The sequence below is a fragment of the Babylonia areolata genome, chromosome 19 (assembly GCF_041734735.1).
Source record: "Babylonia areolata isolate BAREFJ2019XMU chromosome 19, ASM4173473v1, whole genome shotgun sequence".
Lineage (NCBI taxonomy): Eukaryota > Metazoa > Mollusca > Gastropoda > Neogastropoda > Buccinidae > Babylonia > Babylonia areolata.
Window position 1 is genome coordinate 29,154,688 of NC_134894.1, and position 25,133 is coordinate 29,179,820.

Here is a 25,133-nt window from a genome sequence, read left to right on the forward strand (position 1 = left end):
ACCTTTCCCCCCCAGAAGACGCATGTGACCTTGACCTCAAAATACCCCAGATGGCGACGAGTGTATTTGCCACATGGACTGTCGGACACTCACACACTCTCTGACTGACGTCCTTGGCGTGAGCACAAATCGACAGACAATGATGTGTGTTTGTATGTGATTTGATCGCACCCGAAGGTGTTTCGCGAAACACGAAGTTGTCGTGGTGGTGGCAGTGTTTGTGAATATTGTCAAGGCCGACGTTTGTTTCTCAGTCCGCATGCTGCATGCTGAGCGCATGAACAACTAGTTAGAAAGAATCACCATCGGGGGTGTGATTAAAAGAAAATACGACCGGGGGTGTGGTTGAAAGAAAATACGACAGTGACAGCCAGTGTGAGGATTGTGTCGTGTATTTTCTCGTCGGTAAGTTGCTGTTAGTAACTGTGAACACGTGCACAGTCGTTCAGACAAAATGTGCACACATAATTAAAAGCAAGGTCTCATTGGCCATTGAAGTGGCGGTTGCAGTTAAACGTTACCAAGTTTTGGTGCCCATGCATGAAACAGCTCTCTCTCTCTCTCTCTCTCTCTCTCTCATTGTCTTGGTACTCATTTACCCTCGGGAATTATAACTGATTTAATTCAATTCAGTTCTCTGTGTGTGTGTGTTGGGGAAAGATTATAAACTTATTTTAATCACTTAAACCATTTGCACTCTAATTTACTCAGGTTTTAGCAGCTGATTTAGAATGCATATCTTATCACATAGTCAGTCGCAAACAAATCAAACAATGATTATTATAGTATATATATATATATAGAGAGAGAGAGAGAGAGAGCACGTTCAACCAACTCAGAAGTACTTTACAATAATGTGTCAGTCAGACAAACCAGAAAACACACACACACACACACACTTTGCGCGTGCGTGCGCATACATGCACACACACATACACACACACACACACCACACACACACACACACATGGAAGAAATAGATGTGGATCCATTGAGTGTGGCTAATGCCAGTAATAGAAACAATGAATATATTATTTTGAATATGAATTATTTGGAGCTGAATCTGTCATTCAGTGCACAAGCACACCTAATCAATTAATCAATTTCATTCTGCACATGTACACCAGATGGTGAAGGGTGGAGATTTTTCCAGTCTTACAGGCTGACAGTTGTGCAGACCTGCTATTGCCTGAACCAACTTCGTGTGTATATACATGCATGCAGAAGATCAAGCACACACATTAAACATCCTGTAATTCATGTTTTTTAACTGAATGTCAATGTTCAGTGGATTATAGAAGCCATAAAAAAGTATCCAGCATGCTCCAAGTGTAACGGTCATTATGGTCATGCATTGTAAGATTTAAGAACAATAATAACTTGGCTGTCAGTGCTGCGTTATCAGAGAATGCTGTCATACATATCTACACAGTACATGCTCTTCGCTATTCATGTCTATATGTGTGCGTGACTGAACCTGATTGAATGACACAGGAAGTGAATGATGAGCGCCCAATGGCAGCCGTCAGTCGGCTCTGCCCAGGTAGACAGCCTGTTGCGCAAATAACTTTGTGTTTGTAAGCGCTCAGAGCTTGGTCTCAGACTGAGAATAGGCGACATATAAGTATCTATATATTATAATTCATTCAGTGGGTATTTCTTCCATAATAATCCACACACAAAACCACATGTGCTTGATGTGCTGAATGTGCATCAGTCATTTTTAACTATGACAGGACCTCACTTATATTACTGCTACTATTATCAGTGAAAACAAGACCCGCAATCAAAGTTTTCAGAAACCAGTGACCTGTTATATGATACTGGAGATAGAAAGTTTAGTATTAAGCCATATGTATCATGTATGCATTCAATAAAAGAAAAAAGGCCTTTCAGGCAACAAGCAATAGCACAGTGTTATCAGGCTGAGGGAATGCTAACATGAGCAAAAAATCCAGATGTGATCAGTAATTACATCAGCTGCTATGTACTTTGACTTTTGATAAAACTTGCAAATAAAAGTGATTAGTGTCTTTTATAAATTTGTCTTGCCTTCTCTCTCTCTCTCTCTCTCTCACACACACACACACACACACACACACACACACACACACACACACACACACACACACACACACACATCCCATTGATATCCACCCTTCCTTCATTCACCTCCTTCCCTCCCACACTGTCTGATTATTGTTCTGTCAGACCCACCATTCTCTTTTATTCTTCCTCTCTCCACATGCTAGTATAGTTCTATATGTTTGTGTTTTGTGCTAGTGTTCTTTCTCTAACCACATGCTTGTATAGTTCTATGTGTTTGTGTTTTGTGACAGCAAAAGTTGATATTATCTCCCAGTGGCAGTGTCTGCAATGAAGTCACCATATTCTGGAAGTTAATGTTAAAAAATAATCATCTTAAATGTACAGCTGTGTCACATGTGTCTGCAGACAATGGTACAGGTTAAAAAGGGATAACATGCTTTAGTCAGTCAGTTGAAGGTTAATGACAAAGTACATGAAGGGCATGAAGTACTCAAGGCCCATTGGGGATATCACTTCCATGATTTGTTGTCAGACATAAGAATGGGTGTGAAAGTGAGACAGGAGATACACACACACATACATGTAGACACTCATGCACACACACATAATATTATATACAAGCAATTGTACATGCATGCACCAGTACATGTGATGAGACATTAACAAAATTCCTCCTCTGTCGCAATCACACAAAGGCACACGCGACGGAGAGAGGCAAAGAGAAATTGAGAGAGAGAGGGAGCAAATGGCAGGATTGTTCCTGTCCTTTGTATAATGAAAGAAATATGTTATAAAATGGTGATTTTTAGTCATCCATAGATTTACCATGATGAAGGTTTCAAGTTTGTGGGTACATTACCTTAGAGGGCAAAAGTGATGACAGCTGAGGACACTTGAGGACACTGCCCTCTCCCTCCCTCCTCTCCCTAATCTCCCCCTCTCTCTCTCTTCTATCCTCCCAGTTCCCATCCCCATCCCCAGCCACAAATACAGGGATTGATTGTATATATATATATGAAGATAGATGTATATATATAATAAATAATATATATGTGTGTGTGTGTATGCAAAGGATTTATATGCACATCATGTGTGTGTGTGTGTGCGTGTGTGTGTGTGTGTAAGAGTATAATGTTAAAGAATCTGAGAAAGCACTGTAAATCAGTGCAGCATTACATCATAATACAGGCATTGTGTGTATGTGTGTGTGTGTCCATCTCTCTCTCTCTCTCTCTCTCTCTCTCTCTCTCTCTCTATATATATATATATATATATATATATATATACACACACACACACACACACACACACACACATATATATATATATATATATATATACATACATACATACGTATAGATATAAACAAACAATGCCTGTATTATGATGAAATGCTGCACTGATTTACAGTGCTTTCTCAGATTCTTTAACATTATACTCTTACACACACACACACACACACACACACACACACACACACACACACACACACTCACACACACACACATGATGTGCATGTAAATCTTTTGCATAGATATATATATGCATACACATGAAGAGGATCAAGTTAGTAATGGTTCAGCACGTATGTTGTCCTGGGAGATCAGAAAAATTTCTGCCCTTTATCCACCAGGTTGCTATCAAAGGGATTGAATTCAGGATCATTAGGTTTAAAGTCTAACACTTAACTGTTCAGCTTTTGCACCTGTCCCATTGCAAGATTAATCATATCTTTTTCATTAACACAGCTGTGAAAAGTCAGGCAGTAGAAAAGAGTGTGTGTGTTTGTGTGTGTGTGTGTGTTTGTGTGTGTATGAGAGCATGAATGTGAGGGGTATAGGATTAGACTAGTGTGAATAAATGTTCACAAACATTTTCTGCCCCTGTCAGATACAGAACCAAGATGATCAGCGCAAGGACTTTGTGCCACCATCAGCTGGTGAAATGCTATGCTGCCACACGCACAACATCTGCTTCTGTGCTCCGCTGCCTCCCGCACGGCACCCGCACTGAGGCGTGGACAGTGGCCAGCCAGCGGGGCTACTCAGAGGGACCGAAGCCAAAGGTTCCAGAAGTGCGCAGCGACCTGACCAAGGTGAAGCGTGTGGTGGTGAAGCTGGGCAGCGCGGTCATCACCCGGGAGGATGAGTGTGGGCTGGCCCTGGGTCGTCTGGCCTCCATTGTGGAGCAGGTTGGCTTTTGTATATGGTTTTTTTGTTGTTGTTTTTTCTTGGGGTTTTTTTTCGGGGGGGGGGGGGGGGGTTTTTTTTTCTTGGTGTGTTTTTTTTTTGTTTTTTTTTGGGGGGGGGGGGGGGGGTTGTAATCTTATTCATTTTAGGGTGGCTGCTAAGTACATAGTTTATTTTGCAGAACAATGAGCAGGCCCATAGTTTATTTTGCAAAACAATGAGCAGGCCATGCCCTCTACAGAGGCCTCAAACGTCACCTGTCAAGTCAATAATAAGGAGGAGGAATTTTGTTTAATGTCCCGTCACACATATCAGTGATTGAAGACATTTTGTTAAAGTATTTATGGATACATCTGAGTATTATCGGTTAGAAGGGGTGGGAGATGTGGATGAATGGAGGGTTGGAAGAAACTGGGCAAATAAGGGTAAAAATGTGGGTGAAATTTGGAAGAAAAAAAAAACAACAACAACAAAACAACTCTAAATACAGTTACAGGAAATTACTTAAAGGACTTCGTAAAAGAGAAGTCGTTAAACTGACAAGCGAAACAACTGATAATGTTAAGTCAATAATAAATGGGTATCTTAATTAATTATTTTGGGGTGGTAGTTTTGTACATAATTTATTCATCAGAACAACTAACAGGCCCTTTGGAGAGGCCTCAAACATCAAATGTCAGATCAATAATAAATGGATATGTAATAGCATATTTGTCTTTATTATTTTGGGGTGGTTGCGAAGTACATAGTTTCTTTATCAGACCAACAAACAGGCCCTTTGGAGGGGCCTCAAACATCACATGTCAAGTCAATAATAAATGGTATGTAATAGCATATCAGATTCAGTTAAGCATAGATCATTTTGATGCGTAATAAACACTTATACAAAATAACTTACTTGAAGAAAAAGTGACAAAAGAGGATGAATTCTTGAATGAATGAAACATCATTGTGAGGGTTTTTTGTTTTTGTTTTTTTGTTTTGTTTTTGTTTGTTTTTTAATGTGTGACACTGACATGGTTTCATTTTCTAGCAAAATACACACAGAAAACAAAATCAGTCCAAAGACTCAAAACATAAAACCTATTCTATTGCATCCTTCCACCAGGTGGCAGAACTTCAGGCCCAGGGGAGAGAAATGGTGATGGTGACCAGTGGCGCCGTGGCTTTCGGCAAACAGAAGCTGAGACAGGAGGCGGCCATGTCCATGAGCATGCGTCAGAATCTGAGCAACCTCAACCCACACAAAAACGGGGTAAGGCAACCTGTCACCCCAGTACTAGTTGCTGACTGACTGCTCTAAAATCTTCTGTTTTTTTCAGGCAATGTGTTTTATGATTTTGAAATCCATCAGTTTGTTTCCTTAATGTGAAAGTAAGAAGAGGGTGGAATGAATGTTTGATACAGCTGCTGTTCTATTTCAAAAAGTATTATTTAGAATCTAGTGTTTTTGATATATTCAGAAGTGGGAAGAAAGTGATAAATGTAACAAAGAATTTTGGACATATGTAAACACACACACGCACGCATGCACACACATGCACACACACCACATGAAATGGTATTGAAGAATAATTCAAAAATTCCTGCATGCATTCCCTAAGATAACATTTCAGACAAACTGTTCAAGAAAGGGTGTCAATAAAATAAAAATAAAATGACAGTTACAAAATGTTAAACATGAATTTCTTTTTCAAGTTGAATTACTTTTATATGAAAGTTAGATTGGACTAATCATACTTGAATACAGTATTTTTCATTTTCTCTCTTTTATTTTCAAACATTCCTTTTCCAGGAAGGTGCCAAGCAGCAGGTTTGTTTGGCATTTTCTGGTCATTACAGATTGGATTTTGATTTTGATTATCAATTTGCCTTTGACAAAGTGGCAGAGTGTTTATGAAGTTTTTGTGTAACAAGAGTCTTGTACCCTGATGCACATATTTGCTTATAGAAAGGATGCTATTTGTGTTAAGAAACATGTTTAACCATCAGAAAGGTTCTGTGAATGAAAGTTGAATATGAAAAAAAAATTGTCAGTTGTATAGAATTTAGCTGAATGAAAGGAGAAGATATAGTGGCACAGTTACACTTCAAGGCTTTGCTTTTTTTCAAGTAACTTTGCGTTTTTTTCATTCTTCTTTTATTTTCTATGCGCTGTTTGCTGTTCATTGGACGCTTTTTTCCCCCATTACAGTTAATATGTTGTTGCTTGATAACAATGTGCCTGTGAATAAAAAAAAAAGGAATTTTCACAATCACAGAGTAACTGATATTTCAGGTTTACTGTTTCAATGTTATCTTTAACCCATTTTATCCCAAGTTATATTATTCGCCAGACCAAGTAATTTTCAAGCTGTCAAGACTGAAAGAGGGATTAATTCAGAAAAATAATCAGTGAATTTTGTTTCTGAATGGGTTGTTTTAAGATTTGGTGCATGTTGGGAAGTGATAACTGAGACATGTTTGATTTGTGAAATGAATGAAACTGGTTAGGATGTATTTTGTTGGTTTTTTTGGGGTTTTTTCCCTTACATGAGAGATTACTATTTTTTCTTCAGTATCATCACCACCATAAAGTGCTATTCTACACAGTTCAGACTAGTTAGTTTGTAGCACAGCAAACAAAACAAGAGAGAAAAAAAAAAACGAAAACAGAACTGAAAATAAGGTTAAAACATGAATCCCTCATTCCGTGGGCCCTGCAAGTGCACACTCCTTGTCAAGGGACAGTACTCTTGTATCAAGGGTCACCAGCAATGCTGGCAGACTTACATTGCTTTACTGGAAGACTGTTTAGTTTCTGAGCATTATAGCAGAAAGTAGGATTCAAGGCACGAGTTCCTCTTCCACAGTCTTTGCAAGTACATACTGATATCACAAGGAATGAAATGTGTTACAGCATGATATCATGACAAAGTTGTGAAGTGTTGTTCAGACCAGATGTAGAAAGATTTTTGTACAGACGCTGTCTTAAGGCTGGAAATTTTCCATTTTGCTTAAAACTTGCTGAACTGGCTGCAGATAGTGTTTGTGTCTGTGAATACATGCTTAAGTATATGCAGTTTGATGTGTGAGTGTGTACATGTGCACGTCTGTATGTGTGGTTGTATTTTACATCTTTTTTACGACCATCCTGTTCGGTAAATATCATGCTGGATTGCTATCTCAAGAACAGATTATACTCAATGTCAAGAGGTAGTCATTAAATCATTGGAGTGGTTCGGTGGGCAGGGGGGTCAACCCTCAGTGACATAGTAGTTGTGACATATCAGAAGGTTTGGTGCAAAATAGAAAAAAATTCATTGTTCATGAATATTCACATTAACAGTGTGTGTGTGTTTGTGTGTGTGTGTGTGTGTGTTTATGAGTGTGCTCTGATTGTAATTAGTGCAAGTTTTTATATTTTTAAAGATTTGATGCATGCTTTTCTTTATTTCTGTAGTGTCATATTTCAGTTCAAACCTAACTGTTAATGGAATTATTTTACTGTCAGCTAATGGGTATTCCAGCAAAAATATTCCTTGTCTGTGTTCAGAGTCATGCATGAGACACATCTCTTTTGTAATCCCCCCTCTGCCTCATTCCCCTTCTTCCACCAGCTGTTTTCTTAATCCCCACACTACCCCATTCCCCATCTTCCACCATATTTTGTGTGGCTGTCTAGGTACCAGTATAACTGTGTGTGTGTATATGTACGTGTGTGTGTGAGTGCGCACGCTTTTGTTTACAAGCTGATCATCTTGTGTGTGCACTTGTTCTTTGTTTGGATGGGGATCAGTACTGGCAATAAATATATTGCTCAGCTGCAATTGAATCTGCAGATACCACATTTTATTGATTTCAATTTCTAGTGTGTATCAGAATAACTGAGACTGGGTGGATTGATGAGTGATGCATCTCATTTTCTTTTTTCCTTTTTGATAGAATTTAATTGACATTAGCAGCTAGTGAGTGCTACAAAGAAAATCTTAATTACAGTTGTTGTTGTTTTTCTTCCAGTCCAGAATGGTATCGTGCTGTTGATTCAAATTTCGATTTAGCTTTGGTTGTCATGATTTTGTATTCCTTTTACGCCAAAGTGTGCAGTTCTGTGCATGTATACACATACTTTTTGTGTGTATATATACTTTTTGTGTGCAGTGTTGACAAGTGGTTTTACCCAAGTATTCATCTGAGCTTTGGTTGAGGGCTTACTGTATGGGCATCAGCACCCATTTATTGCTTTTGTTTTTGGTGTTCCTTGTTACTGTGCTGAATGTTAAAGAGCACAGTTTCCTTCTTTTTATCTCTGGATGCTGGCACCTGATTCAGTCACTGCAAATGTATGTGAGCTTGCAAAATGTTTCAGGTCCAGAATGCTTGTATTGTGTTTTTTGAACGATGCTTTCATGCAGAATGATACACGTCCACCTCTTTCTTTGATTTTTTCTCTCTTTTTTTTCTTTTTTTTTTTTCTTTAATTTGTATGTTGTTGTTGTTTTTAGTATGTGTGTGTGTGTGTGTGTGCATGCATATGTCTGACACAGGGCTTTTGATAAGTTTTTAAAAATATTAAGGGTCCTGGAGACTCTTTTACCATAATTTTAGGAGGGGGGGGGGATGGGTCCCAGACTACAAAATACTGATCAAATATGCATTGCTGCACACATAGAAAAGCAGGTATTCCTCGCAGTGTTAATCAGTTAGGTTTATGGGCCAAGGGAAGAGAAACAACTCTTCTTCACTGAACTCAATCTTCATGTCAAACTAAACCTCAGATACAGGATTTTTACTCTTTTAATGTGTTCATCCTGGAAATTTTTGGAACATGCCAGAGACCCACTCAGTGAATGTGCAGTACATCCTATCCAATTTCAAATTGTCAGAGTGGCATGTTTATTTGTTATCAGACGCCCTGTGACATAAGCTCATGCTGGCCAGGAATAATCTCCGAGGATAATGTTCAGCTAGTCAGAAACTCCTTAATCAGATTTTACCCTCGTCCTCCATCCCAGCGTAATAGATATGTGGGTTAGCTTTAGGCCAGCTTGAAATGTTCTCCAGGGGGCAAATTTGGCCTAGTTAGAATCCTTAAAAGCCAATAAAGTAGATCTCCCCCACATTTCCTTCCGTTGATCAAATCATAATAGAAAGGAGGTCAGTAAAGGCTACCCCAGAACAACCCCATCTCCTTTTTCAATAGCTGGATCAAACTCTTAGAAAGAGGGTTACTTTGTAACTTGGGGAGAGGAAAGCGAGGGAAGGGGGGGGGGGTCAATTTTGACCAACCACAAATGACCCCAGGTGTCAGTTCAGGCTAGCTCAGAATGACCCTGTGGTAAAAGAACCAGCAGGGGGAAGGGTGGGGGTAGTTTTAAGCTTTTACACGGTGTGAATGCTGGGAGGTGTTTTGGGTGTGTGTGCTCACCTGGACTGTGGAAGGTTGTCATTGTGCAGCAAGTGAGGCCGCCCTCTCTGGAGCCCAGAGCGTGTGCTGCTGCCGGCCAGAGTGGTCTCATGTACATGTATGACTCCATGTTCTCTCAGTACGGACTGAAGACAGCACAGGTATTTTGGAGAGTTCGTTTGAGTGTGAATTTGTGTCTGTCTGTGTGTTTTCATGTGTGTTTGTGTGTGTGTGTGTGTGTGTGCATGCATTCATGTGTGTACATGTATGACTCCATGTTCTCGAAGTATGGGCTGAAAGCAGCAAAGGTATTTCAAAGGGTCCTGTTTGTGTTGTTGTTTTTTGTGAGTTTTTTTTGGGGGGAGGGGGGGGGGTCATGCGAGTGTGTGTGTGTATTTGCATGTGTGTGTAGGTGGTCACATATGAGGTGCGTTTACATTTATGTGTGTACATGTATGAATCCACGTTCTCTCAATATGGGCTGAAAATGGCACAGGTATTTCAGAAGGTCCTGTTGATGTATGTGTGGGTAGGGGGGGTGGGGGGGAGGGGCATGTGTGTGTGCATGTGTGCATTCATGTGTGTGTATGATTCTTTGTTCTCTCAGTACGGGTTTAAAACAATGGAGGAATTTTGGAGGGTCCTGTTTGTATGTGTATGTGTTCATGTGTGTGTGTGCATGTGTGTGTGTGTGTGTGTGTAGGCTGTATACTATATTGCTAAGATCTTTGTTTGAATTGTCAGGTACCATCACTTGTTTTGGAAACTGCTTTCCAGTTTTTGGCCGTTGTTGGTTTGTTTGACTTTTCACACACTGCCAGATCCCATTATCTGTGACACAGTGACTTGCTGGGTCCACAGGTGCTGGTGACAAAGCCTGACTTCCAGAACGAGTACAGTCGGCAGAACCTGCGCAGCACGTTGTCCGAACTGGTGGCCCTGAAGATCGTTCCCATCATCAACGCCAACGACGCAGTGGCCCCACCGCCAGAACCCGACAAAGATTTGGCGGGGGTGAGATGTTGTTTTCTGTTCTGTGTCATAGGGTTGTATAATATTTAGATATTACAGTAATGTGTTGATGAATAACATTCTGTGTGAATTGTATGCATCATGTGGGTGCAATATGATAGGAATAAACATAATGGGTTTACAGCCTAAAAGAGTTCTGTCAAAGGTTAATGGTCCCATAGCCTTTTACGGCCATCATGACATTGTAAGAGTGAATTCATATCGACTGTGTCCAGGGCTCAGCACAGGAATGTGGGCCCATTCCTCTCCTCCCACTGTTTTAACCTTCCCAAACCAAGTCAGGTTCCCATTCACACTTGCGTGGAATGAGGAAAATCGGAGTAAAGTGCTTTTCTCAAGGAAACAATACCAAGCTGAAATGGGGGATCAAACCCTGACCATTGGATCAAAAGTCCAACATGGTACCTCAGTTTACCATCCCCCAGAATACTAGCATCCACTCAAGGTCTAGTAGATCAGGAAGTAAAAATACCAGTCCCTGTATGGACGCTCGCGTTCTAGTTGGGCGCATTAGCACAGGGCCATCATATGCGTTTTATTTGTGACATTGCATTGAACAGAAATAGTTTCACTCTAATGTCGAAACAGGTGATCAGTGTGAAGGACAACGACAGCCTGGCAGCCCGACTGGCCGTAGATGTTGGGGCGGAGCTTCTGATCATCATGAGTGACGTCAACGGGCTCTACACTGCACCCCCAGGTCTGCCTGACTCACGCCTGCTCAACACCTTCTGCCCACTCAGCCCTGACGGAACCAAGATCATCATTGGAGACAAGTCGCGTGTGGGAGTGGGTGGCATGGACAACAAGGTGAGAGCTGGTTGCCTGGTTGGTCTGTGATGACCATTAAACCCTTGACTGTTGCTGTTTTCGTCAGTTAAGGGCTGTCATCTGACCGTGATAAAACAGAGCTTACAGGTCAGGCTGTCAGTCACTGTTACTTATTTGAACTTCTTCTCTTGTGATTACATTCCTTTTGTTCACCAAAATCAATTACTCCACATAAAAGTGCACAAAAAGTAGTAGTAGTGCTTATGATTCATTTCATACTTATCTCATTTCACTAAGGTTCTGCAGAGTAGTATGTAAGTCAAGTTATAAACTGCAAGTCAAATTATGTGGGCTGGAATGGGTAACATTAGGACCATGGAAAATGTCTGATCATCTTCTGATAACCCTTCATTCATTATTTATTATGTGAAGTACCCACATTGTGCGTGGCTGTATGGTGTGATTGATAACAATGTGAAAAATACCTGGCCGGTATTCCAACAACCGTTAAATTAATATTTCACTACACATACTTTATAATATTGCTATATGAAGTATTTGTTATAGTTCTTTTTTTGGTTTTTTGTATTTATTTATTTTGTTGTTATTGTTGTCCAGTTTTCCATGCCATGTTAGTGGCATATCCTCACACTGCTCACCCTGAATCCCCCAAACTCTACCACAACCAGGCTGGGGGCTCAGCTGGATAGATCAGTTTCACTGTTTCACATCACCCAAAGACATACTTAAGTCATTATCAAAAATACGTACAGGGCACCAGCACATGCATCATCAAAATAAAACTTAAAACTCACCTGTTCAAAATGGCCTTTGGATGTGGCCAAGCATAATCCTTTGTCTGTCCCCTCTACACTCCCCTTGTGTCCCCCCTCCATTGGGGTCTCCCTGTGGTGTGTGGGCTTGTGGGTCAGTGTTTGCTGTGTGTATGTGTGTGTGGGGGGTGTATTTTGTGCCTTTTTCCTGTGGTTAATCAAATTGGCATTAAATTGGCAATTTGTACTATTGTTGTATTGGTATATTTCTTCTTTTTTTTTCCACTTCTATGTCCTCATGTGCTCTTGTGTAGTATAATGCACTATTGCATATGTATTGTCTCATGTGAGGCGCTTAGAGCCCTTTACATGGGGAGTATGCGCCATATAAGTACAATATGTTATTATTATTATTATTATTATATTTATTGTTATTATTATTGTTATTAATTATTACATTACTTTCTTTAGTTAAAAAACAACAACAAAAACACATACAGTGAAAAGTTTTTGTTGTTGTTGCAAATAACTTTTAAAGCCATTCCTGTGACAGTGAAAAAAAGTTGGGTTGTTTTTTTTTGTTGTTGTTGGTGGTGGTGGTGTTTTTTTGTTGTTGTTTTTTTTTGTTTGTTTCTTTTTGGGGTTTTTTTTGGTTTTGGTTTTGGTGGGGTTTTTTTAGATAAATTTTCAAGCAGTTCCTGTTACAGTGATTTTTTTTTTTTCTTCTTCTTCTTCTTTTTTTTTAATGAATTTTCGTGCTGTTCCTGTAACAACAACGGTGTATATGTGACTTGTGGCCGACAGGTGAAAGCGGCCTCATGGGCGCTGAAGAACGGCGTGTCAGTGGTGATCTGTAACGGCTGTGAGGAGAAGGCCATCATCAACACCGTGAAGGGCAAGAAGGTGGGCACCTTCTTCACCAAGACACCCTCCGAGGGCACCCCTGTGGAGGTGCAGGCACGCCAGGGTGAGGTTTTATTTGTTTTGTTTTGTTTGATACGCTTGACAGTTTATAAAACGGAGCACAACACATATATGAATCCATTAAACAAACACATAAATGAATAAATGATATATGAATGAATGAATGATAGATGAACGAACAAATGCACAATGATTACGTGAATAGATAGATAGAGAAACAAACAATGAATAACTAATAAACAGATAAATGTTAGCTATTTCATAAATACATAGATAATTCTTTAACCCATCCATACATAGATATCTACCTGTCAACACACATGTGTAGGCACACACACACACACACACACACACACACACACACACACACACACACATTACAGGGCATTGCATAACATTGCTTTGGATAACAATGATTCCTGAAAAAGAAGTGCCACTCACTGAACCATTATATAGCCAGTATGCAGTCTTGAATAGAACTAGAATAAGTTATAGCTGAAATTTAATGAACAATTTCTGTTGGATAGAGCATTGGTGTGTGTTGGAAAGCTTAAATACCATTTGCAGTATAAAATGTGTGTGTGTACACGTGTGTGTGTGCATTTGTGTGTTTACATTCGTGTGTGTGTGTGTGTGTGTGTGCATGTGACACACAGCACGAGACGGAGGCTTACAGCTGCAGGCACTGTCCGGGGAGCATCGATCGGCCATTGTCAACCGACTGGCTGACCTGCTGCTGGAACGTAAAAACGACATCCTGGACGCCAACCAGTTGGACGTTAGCAACGCTTACAGTGAAGGTGAGAGCAACAATAGTAGCACTGAAGTGCTCACAGTGAAGGTGAGAGCAACAGTAGTAGCACTGAAGTGCTTACAGTGAAGGTGAGAGCAACAGTAGTAGCACTGAAGTGCTCACAGTGTAGGTGAGAGCAACAGTAGTAGCACTGAAGTGCTTACAGTGAAGGTGAGAGCAACAGTAGTAGCACTGAAGTGCGTACAGTGAAGGTGAGAGCAACAGTAGTAGCACTGAAGTGCGTACAGTGAAGGTGAGAGCAACAGTAGTAGCACTGAAGTGCTTACAGTGAAGGTGAGAGCAACAATAGTAGCACTGAAGTGCTCACAGTGAAGGTCAGAGCAACAGTAGTAGCACTGAAGTGCTTACAGTGAAGGTGAGAGCAACAATAGTAGCACTGAAGTGCTCACAGTGAAGGTGAGAGCAACAGTAGTAGCACTGAAGTGCTTACAGTGAAGGTGAGAGCAACAATAGTAGCACTGAGGTGCTGAGGTGCTGACAGCAAAGAGCCTCAGTCGTCAAGTTTCAGTTTCTTAAGGAGGATTCACTGGGTTTGAACAAGTCTGTATTATGCTGCATCACATCTACTAGGCAGATGCCTGACCAGCAGTATAATCTACCATACTTTGTCAGGCCTTGACTGCATGCATATATATGTATATATATTTGACTACCTATCAGATTGAATTTCTTCTACAGAATTTTTGTCAGAAGACACTATTATTTCCATGGGTTTGGTGGGATTTTTTTTTTTAGTGCGCCAAGTGCGTGCTGTTCATGGGAGTTGTGTTTTTCATCTCATCTGAATAACTGGGCACTCCGTTTGATTTTCCCATCAAACTTCGGAGAAAGGGCAGGACCAGGGTTCAAACCCAGACCCTCACAAACTCTGTATTGGCAGATGAGTGACGGGCGCCATAGCCGAATGGTTAAAGCGTTGGACTTTCGATCTGAGGGTCTCGGGTTCGAATCACGGTGACGGCGCCTGGAGGGTAAAGGGTGGAGATTTTTACTCTCTCCCAGGTCAACATATGTGCAGACCTGCCAGTGCCTGAACCCCCTTCGTGTGTATGCGCAAGCATAAGATCAAATACGCACGTTAAAGATCCTGTAATCCATGTCAGCGTTCGGTGGGTTATGGAAACAAGAACATACCCAGCATGCACACCCCCGAAAACGGAGTATGGTTGCTACATGGCGGGGTAAAAATGGTCATACACGTAAAAAGCCCACTCGTGTATATACGAGTGAACGTGGGAGTTGAAGCCCACGAACGCAGAAGAAAAAGAAGGCTTATGAATGTCTTAGCCATTCTGCCACCTTCCTTATTTCCCTTGCTTCCTGTTGTTGCCTGCTTCTTTAGTCATCAAGTTGTAGGGATGTGTGCCCCTGCCATCCTGCCCCCATGGGGGTGCCAGGGGTCTTTCAGAATAAATGGCATCCCTGCCTTGTGGAAATTCTGTGCATGAATTTTCCTCTTTTCTATTGCTCTCTTTGTTTCTGCCCTTTTTTTTCTTCTTACACTGTCAGCTTTTTCTGCCTTCTTAGTCCATTTTCCCTTTTTTTTCCAGCAAGCCTTGATACAGTTTTCTCACTTGTCCACAGTCTGAAATGGGCTTCAGCTGTCCAGTCTGTTGTGACAAAAAAAGAGTAATACAATACAATACAAAAAATGGGTGGCAAGGCAGCTACGCGCTGTCCCTGTGAAGAGCAGCCCGAATTTCGCACAGAGAAATGTGTTGTGACAAAAAAGAGTAATACAATAAATACAATGTTGCAGGCATGAGCCAGCCCCTGATGGCCAGGCTGCTGCTGAACGACGAGAAGCTGGACACGTTGGCAGCTGGCCTGCGACAGATTGCCAACAGTTCCCACAATGCCCTGGGGCGCGTGGTGAAGCGCACCAAGGTGTCGGACAGCATGGAGCTGCAGCAGATCACTGTGCCCATCGGGGTGCTCCTGGTCATCTTCGAGTCTCGCCCCGACGCTCTGCCGCAGGTCATTGGTTAAGAATGTTTAAATGTTTGCATTTTTTTATGTTGGTTGGTTGGACATTCCTGTTTTGTGCGTTACTCGTTTTAAGTTACCCAGAGGAAATGTTAAAAATATATATATATTTAAATGATTAAAAAATCTTATATCTGTGCTCTGTTCTTTTATTTGTGACCTTACCCCTGAAAGCGGAGTATGGCTGCCTACATTATGGGATGAAAACAGTCATACACATAAAAACCCACTCGTGTACATACTAATGAGCATGGGAGTTGCAGCCCACAAACAAAGAAGAAGAATATGTGACTTTGACCTAATGCCAACAGTGTTTACTCTCTTATGTGCACTGAGATTTACATTGCTCCTGCCATATGAATTACCTTGTGTGTGTGTGTTGTCTGTATATTTTTTCTTCATCTGGTGTGTGCATGAAAAAAAGAATAAGTAGAAAATAAAGATTCAGTTTCAGTAGCTCAAGGAGGCGTCACTGCGTTCTGACAAATCCATATACGCTACACCACATCTGCCAAGCAGATGCCTGACCAGTAGCGTAACACAACGCGCTTAGTCAGGCCTTGAGAAAAAAATAATAATAATAATAAAAATAAAAAATAAATAAAAAAATAAAATAAAAAAATAAATGAATAAATAAATAAATAAATAAATAAAAATAAAATAAAGTCAGTAAATAATAGATAAGCTTACATAAATAAATAAATAATAATTATAATGTAAAAAAAAAAAAAGGGTAGTAGTAATAATAATAATAAAATAATAATAATAATTAATAAATAAATAAATGACAACAATGATGAACAATGAAGAAAATAAAGAAAAGAAAAAGAGCAACGTATACCAAAAGAACACAAATAATGAACACGGTTGTTTAGAAAGTGGCGTTATTGTGTGCAGGTGGCAGCCCTCTCCATCTGCAGTGGTAACGGCCTGCTGCTGAAGGGGGGACGTGAGGCATTCCACAGCAACAAGATTCTCCACTCCCTTGTACAGGAGGCTCTGAAGCCATTCGCGCTGCCAGAGACCATAGGACTGGTAAATTGTGCACATCTTGATGATAACGATAATGATGATAATGATGTGTGTTTTTACAAAGCTTACTCTGCTGTTCCAAAGTGGATGTGAATTCACTGCCATGGTGGCCGTAACATTGATACCTCAACCTGGCAAGTGGCAGCCGTACATTGCGACCAGTGGAGACTGGTCTGTGCAATGGGGTTGAACATCATCAAGGAAAACAGGTGAACAGGTCTTTGAAATAAATGGGAAAGGTGCAAAAGAAAGGGACTATGGCCCTGAACTCCTTTACCTGCAGTGTATGTGGACGGCTGGGTACATCCAGGATGTGTCTTCATTCACACCTGAGGACCCACTAGAGTAAAAGATCAGCTTTGTCTACTCATTTGTCATGCCAGCGAGAGAGCCCAACCTCTTATGACTCTAAGTGCATTAAACAATACATGTGGAATGAATAAGACACTTGAATTGGATAAAGCAAATGTCAAGATACAAACTCACTAAAACAAAATATTACTTTAAAAACAGTGTAACATCACTCAAGTTTCATGTCTCTCCCACCTTACCCACAAAGATGGTCGGGGTGGGGGGGGTGTAGGGGGACAGATCTGTGGTTTGAAATATTGGTTGAACAAATGTTCTAAGATTAGATTTGAAAGAACTAATTGTTCTCTGAATCTGGTGTACCAGGGGTTTTCAGTTATGTAACAGACTGTGTTTTAATAATGATGGGGGTGTTTTTTTCAGCTTTTCCCTTTCTTACTGCAGGTCTGTCTGTAGTTTGCAGGTCACTTCGATATGGATGGTGCTGTGAACAGTGATCCAGCACATTTATAGTAAACCTTGCATGCACATACACACAGGTGTTGCACCTGAATACCATATTCCAATGACCTAAAGTGTATTTAATTAATAAAGTGTGTCAGTTAATGTCACTGTTACATGTCTGTGTTCACAAACAGGCCTCAGGGTCTGACTAGTGCATCAGCTTTGAAGGTTAGGCATGTGCTCCATTTCTTTGATTTCAGAAAGCAGATGTGGTGTAGCACATATGGATCAGTCTGCATGCTTTGGCACCTCCATGATACTGAAACTGTGTTCATATTGTGTAACAGTGCATGGTGTGTGTGTGATCAGGTCAGTCGACTAGAGGACATCACAGACTTGGTGCACATGCACGAATACATCAACCTCATCATTCCACATGTGTAAAAGTGCATGGTGTGTGTTGTGTGTTCAGGTCAGTCGACGAGAGGACATCACAGACTTGGTGCACATGCACGAGTACATTGACCTGATCATTCCACGAGGATCGGCTCAACTCATCCGTCAGATCCAGAACGAGAGTCAGCACATTCCTGTGTTGGGTCACAGCGAGGGCATCTGCCATGTGTATATTGATGAAGATGTGGACCCGGAGATGGCTATTCGCATTGGTTAGTTATTGCAAATTTGAAAATCCAGTGATAACATATGATGTGCTTACTTATGTAGTGCCTTCCCCCGGGGGGGGGGGGGGAGTTGAAAAGCTGGATTTGGGTGCTGTTTTAAACTTTAATTTCTGAAGGAAGGGGAAAAAAAGGACAACAACCAGTTGAAAATCATTAGTTATGTTGATTTTGAACTCTTAATTTCTGAAGGAAAAAAAGGACAACCAATTGAAAATCATTTGTTAGGTTAATATTGTGGACAATTTGCCCTTTGCATGCCACACATATTCCCTGTATCCTGAAACTAACATTGCATGTCATAGAATACACAATACTTTATTATCTCCAAATAGAGAAATCAGTTTGTGGTTATAAACTCATAAACAGTACATGAGAATCACAATCATTCGATATGTCTACGTAAAAGACATGAAATGTTTAAATGTCAGCTTAAACCACGCATGCAGTATTGACAGTCACAAAGTCATTTGCACAATAGACTACCCACCAGGGTAGAACTGACTAAAGCTTGCCTTTAGACCTTCATCATTCATTTCCTGTGTCATTCAGTCAGGCTTCAGTCATGTGCACACACACTTGCACGTATGTGCACATGCACACAAACTTAAAATGAAGTGTTGTGTCTTTCCAGTTGTGGATTCCAAATGTTCTTACCCTGCTGCCTGTAATTCCATGGAGACATTGCTGATTCACAACAAACACCGGCAAGGCCCGCTGTTTGACCAGATCTGTGAAAAACTTCGCAACGAAGGGGTGAGCATGGCTGTCTTTGGTGATTATAACATTTACTGCTAACCTATATAAAGAGTCGAGTTGGCTTTGTTGAAAGACCATCCACCCGAATGTCTGCACCCTGATTTTGGTTATCTGCTGTTGAATTTGTGTAGTATGTGACGGGCGCCACAACCAAGTGGTTAAAGCGTTGGAGTTTCAGTCTGAGGGTCCCAGGTTCAAATCTCGGTGACAGCGCCTGGTGGGTAAAGGTTGGAGATTTTTCCGATCTCCCAGGTCAGCATATGTGCAGACCTGCTAGTACCTGAACCCCCTTAGTGTGTATACGCAAGCAGAAGATCAAATACACACGTTAAAGATCCTGTGATCTATGTCAGCGTTCGGTGGGTTATGGAAACAAGAACATACCCAGCATGCACACCCCCGAAAGCAGAGTATGGTTGCCTTCATGGTGGGGTAAAAACAGTCATGCACGTAAAAGCCCACTCGTGTACATATGAGTGAACATGGGAGTTGCAGCCCACGAACAAAAGAAGAAGTGTAGCATGTGAATGTTCATTTGTTTAAACCCACTCCAACCATTCTCTCACTCACCATCAACACACATCTGTTATAGGAGGAGCGGAGGAATATGAGGGGAGAGGGCTGTGTGTGTTTTAGCTTTGCCTCCTTTCTTGCATTTTCAAACGGTGGAATGTTCTATGCCATTGTGTGCACGATGCAAAAAAAAAAAAAAAAGGTGTTTTCACATAAAATGTTTGTGTGTGTGTGTGTGGGGGGGGGGGGTGAGGGGGGGAGTTACACAAAGTATTGATAAAGGTAGAGAATTTTGATAATCATTCATGGTCTACCTATTTCCAGAGTATATGCCCTCTCCCCTCCATCTTCCTGCTTGGCTTGTACAGTTTCTCTCGTTTTCTCTTCATTTTTTCTTATGAATTTTATCTTTGTCTTCTGAATTAAGAGGTATACATGCATGTGAATGACTGGCGTGTAAGTGCTTTGATTTGTCTCTGCACAAGATTCTGCACCACATGAACACTTTAAGCACTATCATTAAATACAGGTCCATTTTCTTTGGTCTGCCTGTGGATGCACAATTTAATTTCCAAATGGATGAATAAAGATGTATTGTGTTGTATTGTATTGTATTCTATTGCACTGTATTGTATTGTACCAACAGGTGGATTTCCACCCGGGCCCCAAGCTGTCCAAGCTGTTGAAGTTCGGTCCTTCCCTGTCGGCGTCCATGAAGACAGAGTACGGAGCAATGGAGTGTGCCATTGAAGTGGTGGAGAGTTTGGATGAAGCCATCGACCACATCAACAAATACGGCAGTTCTCACACTGACAGCATCATCACCAACAGCGGTCAGTCAGTGGTGCTTTAACCCGTTCATCCCTGTGCCCAAGCGTTGCTAGGGCATCAAAACTGTTTCATTAACTCATTCTACTCCAGGTACAAGTTAACTCACTCAGTACGGCTAGTCCTCTCTTCTCCTCTACACAGACCCCTCGGATGTCCAGTGGGTGTCTCAATGACCCAACCTTTAGCTTCCGCCGTCAGAATTGTGGTATTCTTTGTCAACATTCACCTCTTCAGTATAAGAGCCTTCCGCTTGCAATATTTTGATGATGGTAATTGGGGTGAAACGCTGTTAACGTCGTCTCTTTCGCCGTTCGTATGGAGAGAGTTAACTCGTACCATGATTACTTCCCCTGTGGACCAGGGATGTGTATTTTGGTACCAACAACTATTCTAATTTCATCTATTCTTGCTTGGTACACTTGGCATTCTGAACTGAACTGTTTTCAGATTCTGGAAGCATGAAAACAAAGCTTTTGTTCGACCAATGAAATCAGCAATTCTTCATTGTTTTTCAAGGTTTTAGTGAACCACCCTGTTTTTTTCTGCATTGGTCTCATGTAGTGCTGGTCCAGGGGAGTTGTAGCAGGCATGTAGCTGTGGGGTATAATGAGTTAAAACAGTTTCCAAGTTTCTACATCTGCATAAACGGCAAGCCAAGGGAACTGACTCCTACCTACAGTATTTCCAGCTATGTCAACGCATGTCAGTTTGAAGAGAAAACCATTTGATTTCAGTGTATTTTCTATTTTTTACTGCATCGAAAAGGCAGGGTTGAATGGGTTAAGCATGCGATGCAATGTGATTAAAGGATCTGAATGAAATCTTTGAAAGTTTAAGTGTAATTGGATATGGGGTGTTTTCTATGCATATAAGTGTTTGCATTAAAACTAAATAATGTTAGATATGGAGTGCTTTGTTCGTGCACTTGCATGTCTCTGGGCACCCTTGTGCGTAAAAGAGTTGCCATTTATATGTAAAGGACACTGGATTAAACTTTGCAATTAAGATATAATTTTCAAAAAGATTAAAAAGGACTATGAACGTGTTTCCCTTCAGTTAACCTATTTTTTAGGGAAAGGGGCGCCATAGCAGCTTAGGAAGACAGTATATATTGAATTGATAAATGTCTTAATTTGATTTTAGGCAAAACAGCATGAAAAGGACTGGATGTTGATGCATACGTTCAGTACAAACAACATGGAGATCTGTAAAGCTCACACACACATTTTATCAAACAGATGCCTTAAAAGTGGCTATCACAGTGGAAGCAACTTCACACTGCGCACAACACTTTGTTTGAGTCAGATTTGTGTCAAGGAGACACAGGTTTTGTCTTCGACTGAATCAGCTGTATGACAGTCTGATCTGTCACTGAATCTTGACGTGCATGTGGGTTGTTATTTTGCTTTTCTTTTCAGATGACAATGCTGAAAAGTTCCTGAAATTAGTGGACAGTGCCTGTGTCTTCAAGAACGCTAGCACCAGGTTTGCAGACGGATACCGCTTTGGCTTAGGTAAGGCAGACCAGGCTATAAATAGGTCTTTGTGTGTGGGGGTATATTACTTTTTTGTTTCCAGTAAATGCTTTTGGGTTTCAAAAAGTGTTATATAAATATACTGTTATTCATTAAGAGTTTATGATGCAAATTGCACATGTAAAGTTTACATTGAACAAAGAGTAGAAGAGGCATCACTTGAAAGTTTAAGACATGAGTATAAAGTTTACATGGAACAAGAGTAGAAGAGGCAACGTTTAAGTATTTATGACACAAGTGTAAAGTTTACACTGAACAGGAGTAAAACAGGGGAGCAGTTACAGGTATACTTCAGTTCACAGACCATTCCAGAAAATCATAGCATCATCTTCAGACACTAGGGTTTTTGTTGTCCCAGAATTTTTGGACATTTTTTCTACATTTCAATGATGTGGAGTGATGGCCTAGAGCTAACGCGTCCGCGTAGGAAGCAAGAGAATCTGAGCGCACTGGTTCGAATCTTTTTTCCCCCTCCACTTGACCTTGAGTGGTGGTCTGGACGCTAGTCATTTGGATGAGACAATATGCCGAGGTCCCATGTGCAGCATGCACTTAGCACATGTAAAAGAACCCACAGCAACAAAAGTGTTGTTCCTGGCAAAATTCTGTAGAAAAATCCACTTTGATAGGAAAAACAAATAAAACTGCACACAGGAATTTAAAAAAAAAAAAGGATGGTGCTTGCTGTAGTGTAGCGACGCGCTCTCCCTGGGGAGAGCAGCCCGAATTTCACACAGAGAAATCTGTTGTGATAAAAAGAATTACAATACAATGATCAGTGCTGATTGGGTGGTATCAATGCTCCATTTAGGTTTGGGACTGCTTGAAAAGGTAATGTTCACATGAAACATCTTGGCGTCAACCAGGCTGAGAGATACAAACACCTGCAGCGTTGGTCAGATTCGAGCAACAGTCTCAAAAAACGCACCTGTGAAGTGGATGATCCTTGACTGTATGGCCTTAGCATTCCCATTTGAGCTGATAGTTCATTCAACTCTGGGTAGGAGCCAGCCACAGGCCAATAAAAAAAAAAAACCCACCTCTGATTGGGCTTGAACCTGTGTCTTCCAGGTTGGCAGTCCATGACGCAAACCACTTTGCCACACTCTATTTGACACTCTGTATGCTGTTTCTTGAGCCACAACTGCAATTACTGCTGGATAAACTTATGTCAAGGCCATGTCTGAGGCTTTTCACACACACACACACACACACACACACACACACATATATAAACTTATGTCAAGGCCATGTCTGAGGCTTTTCACACACACACACACACACATACTCACTCACTCACTGAATTATATTTTATATAAGGCGGTGCAGATTCATTCTTTTGTGCGTAACTCATATTGTTGTAATTTTGTTTGTTGAATTCAGTGTTAAATGTGATGTACTATTGATTTAATGTTTTCACACACCCCACCCCTTCATGAGGGGCGATGGCCCATTATGAATAAATATTCACGTTCGCATTCACTCACTGAATGTTGATTATGTTGACAGGAGCAGAGGTCGGCATCAGCACATCACGTATCCACGCCCGAGGCCCAGTGGGCATGGAGGGACTGCTGACCACCAAGTGGGTGTTGAAGGCCAGTGGTCAGACCATCCGCGACTTCAACGACGGCACCTGTCAGTACCTGCATGAAAATCTGCCCGTGTGACGACAGATTTGACAAGATTGGAATCGAGAGCCTTGACTGTGCTTTTTTTTTTCTTTTTCAGTTTGTTTTGTTGATTTTTTTTTTAACAGTATGCCATGTCTGATGTTATGGAAGTGTGTGATGGATGCTTGGATGTTGATGCCATTTTTGTGCACCTGAATAGATTTGGTTTGTGTATGTGATGTGTGCGGTGTGCATGTGCTTGTTTGCTTACAAGTTTTGTTATTGTTGTTTTGACTGATTCTGACAATGCATTTTTTTTTTTTTAACCCCACTGCAATAGTGTGTTGATTCGATCAGTTTTCTACTCAACAGATGCTGTTACCACTAATATGGTGAACAAGAAGTGCCCTGTTTTTTTTATCACTGTTGTCGCTGATTTTTTTTTTTTTTTTACTTTTCCTCAGTGACAAAGTAGGTCTCTACCACACTGATGCAAAAAAAAAAGAAGTATTTTTCAATTGCAGTATGTGCCTCGTTGGTTTTGAAATATGTGTATTTGACAAAAAAAATTGCAGATTTTTTCTGTGGATAGGCTTTATTTAAGCATGAACTGGCATGAAACTGATATTACATTTATGGTTTGGGGGGTTAGGAAGATGCTTTTTTTTTTTCCTTCATTTTTTTTTTTCTTCTTCTTCTTTTGTGTGTGTGTGTGTGTGTTTTGGTTTTTTTTCTTTTGGTGGTGGGTTTTTTGGGGGTTTTTTTGTTTTTTGTGTGGGTTTTTTTTTTTTTTGCATTATTGTACAAGAGATTGTATCAGCACTAAGAAATCCTCACAGGTTGAGCATTTTCTGTTTGATAAAAATGTCAACTGCATCTTGTCTTGTTCACGAATCACAAGTGCTGCTAATATTTATTTTAGAGAAATAATAATGACATTTATGATTCAACATGACTTGTTTACAGAAGGGAAGTAATGCTAAGATTTGCTGTTATACTTAACGAAGTGGCAGAGAGGCTTGACATACATTAGTTGACCACCTTTACTCTCAGTTGCCATGGGAGCCTGTAAAAAGAACAAATTTGGCTGTGTTTACATGCTGAAAGTTGAGTGTGTGTTACTCAGAAATTGGTGTATCTGTAAAATACTCGGGGACAGAAAGCTGCTCTTCAGTTAGTTGTCGTTGATAGCTCTGTGAATGTTTGACTACAGTCGGTCATCGTTGACAGCTCTGTGAATGTTTACTTTTGGTTGAAATTGGCAGCCGCCGTGCTGTCCTGGTGAATCGCTGGTTGTATCAGCAGCACACAGCTGCTATGCGTGGTGTTCACTGTTTGGATGTTGTTTTTCATGACAAGGATAATCTGTGCTGTATCGTTTACGGTTGAATCTGTGTTGTATCATGTACTGTTGAATCTGTGCTGCATCATTTACTGTTGAAAACATGCACCATTTTGTTTAGAGCATGAGGAAAAGATTATAAGTAAGCAAC

General features: G+C 40.8%; 1 protein-coding gene across 2 annotated transcripts; it reads left to right on the forward strand.

Moving 5' to 3' along the window:
* On the forward strand, positions 1–24,394 carry LOC143293593 (delta-1-pyrroline-5-carboxylate synthase-like). 2 transcript variants are annotated; one of them, XM_076604656.1, is made up of 16 exons: positions 1–405; positions 3,940–4,240; positions 5,347–5,493; positions 6,034–6,051; positions 9,675–9,785; positions 10,486–10,638; positions 11,245–11,466; positions 13,005–13,167; positions 13,781–13,924; positions 15,698–15,915; positions 16,822–16,959; positions 18,182–18,377; positions 19,024–19,145; positions 20,308–20,494; positions 21,911–22,006; positions 23,537–24,394. In XM_076604656.1, exons 2-16 carry the CDS (start codon positions 3,953–3,955, stop codon positions 23,695–23,697), a joined length of 2,364 nt encoding a protein of 787 aa, XP_076460771.1. In that variant the 5' UTR covers positions 1–405; positions 3,940–3,952; the 3' UTR covers positions 23,698–24,394. The 2 variants fall into 2 exon arrangements, with proteins under 2 accessions (XP_076460771.1, XP_076460772.1); XM_076604657.1 differs by lacking the exon at positions 6,034–6,051 and having other exon boundaries at positions 3–405; positions 23,537–24,393.
* Positions 24,395–25,133: the final 739 nt, after the last annotated feature.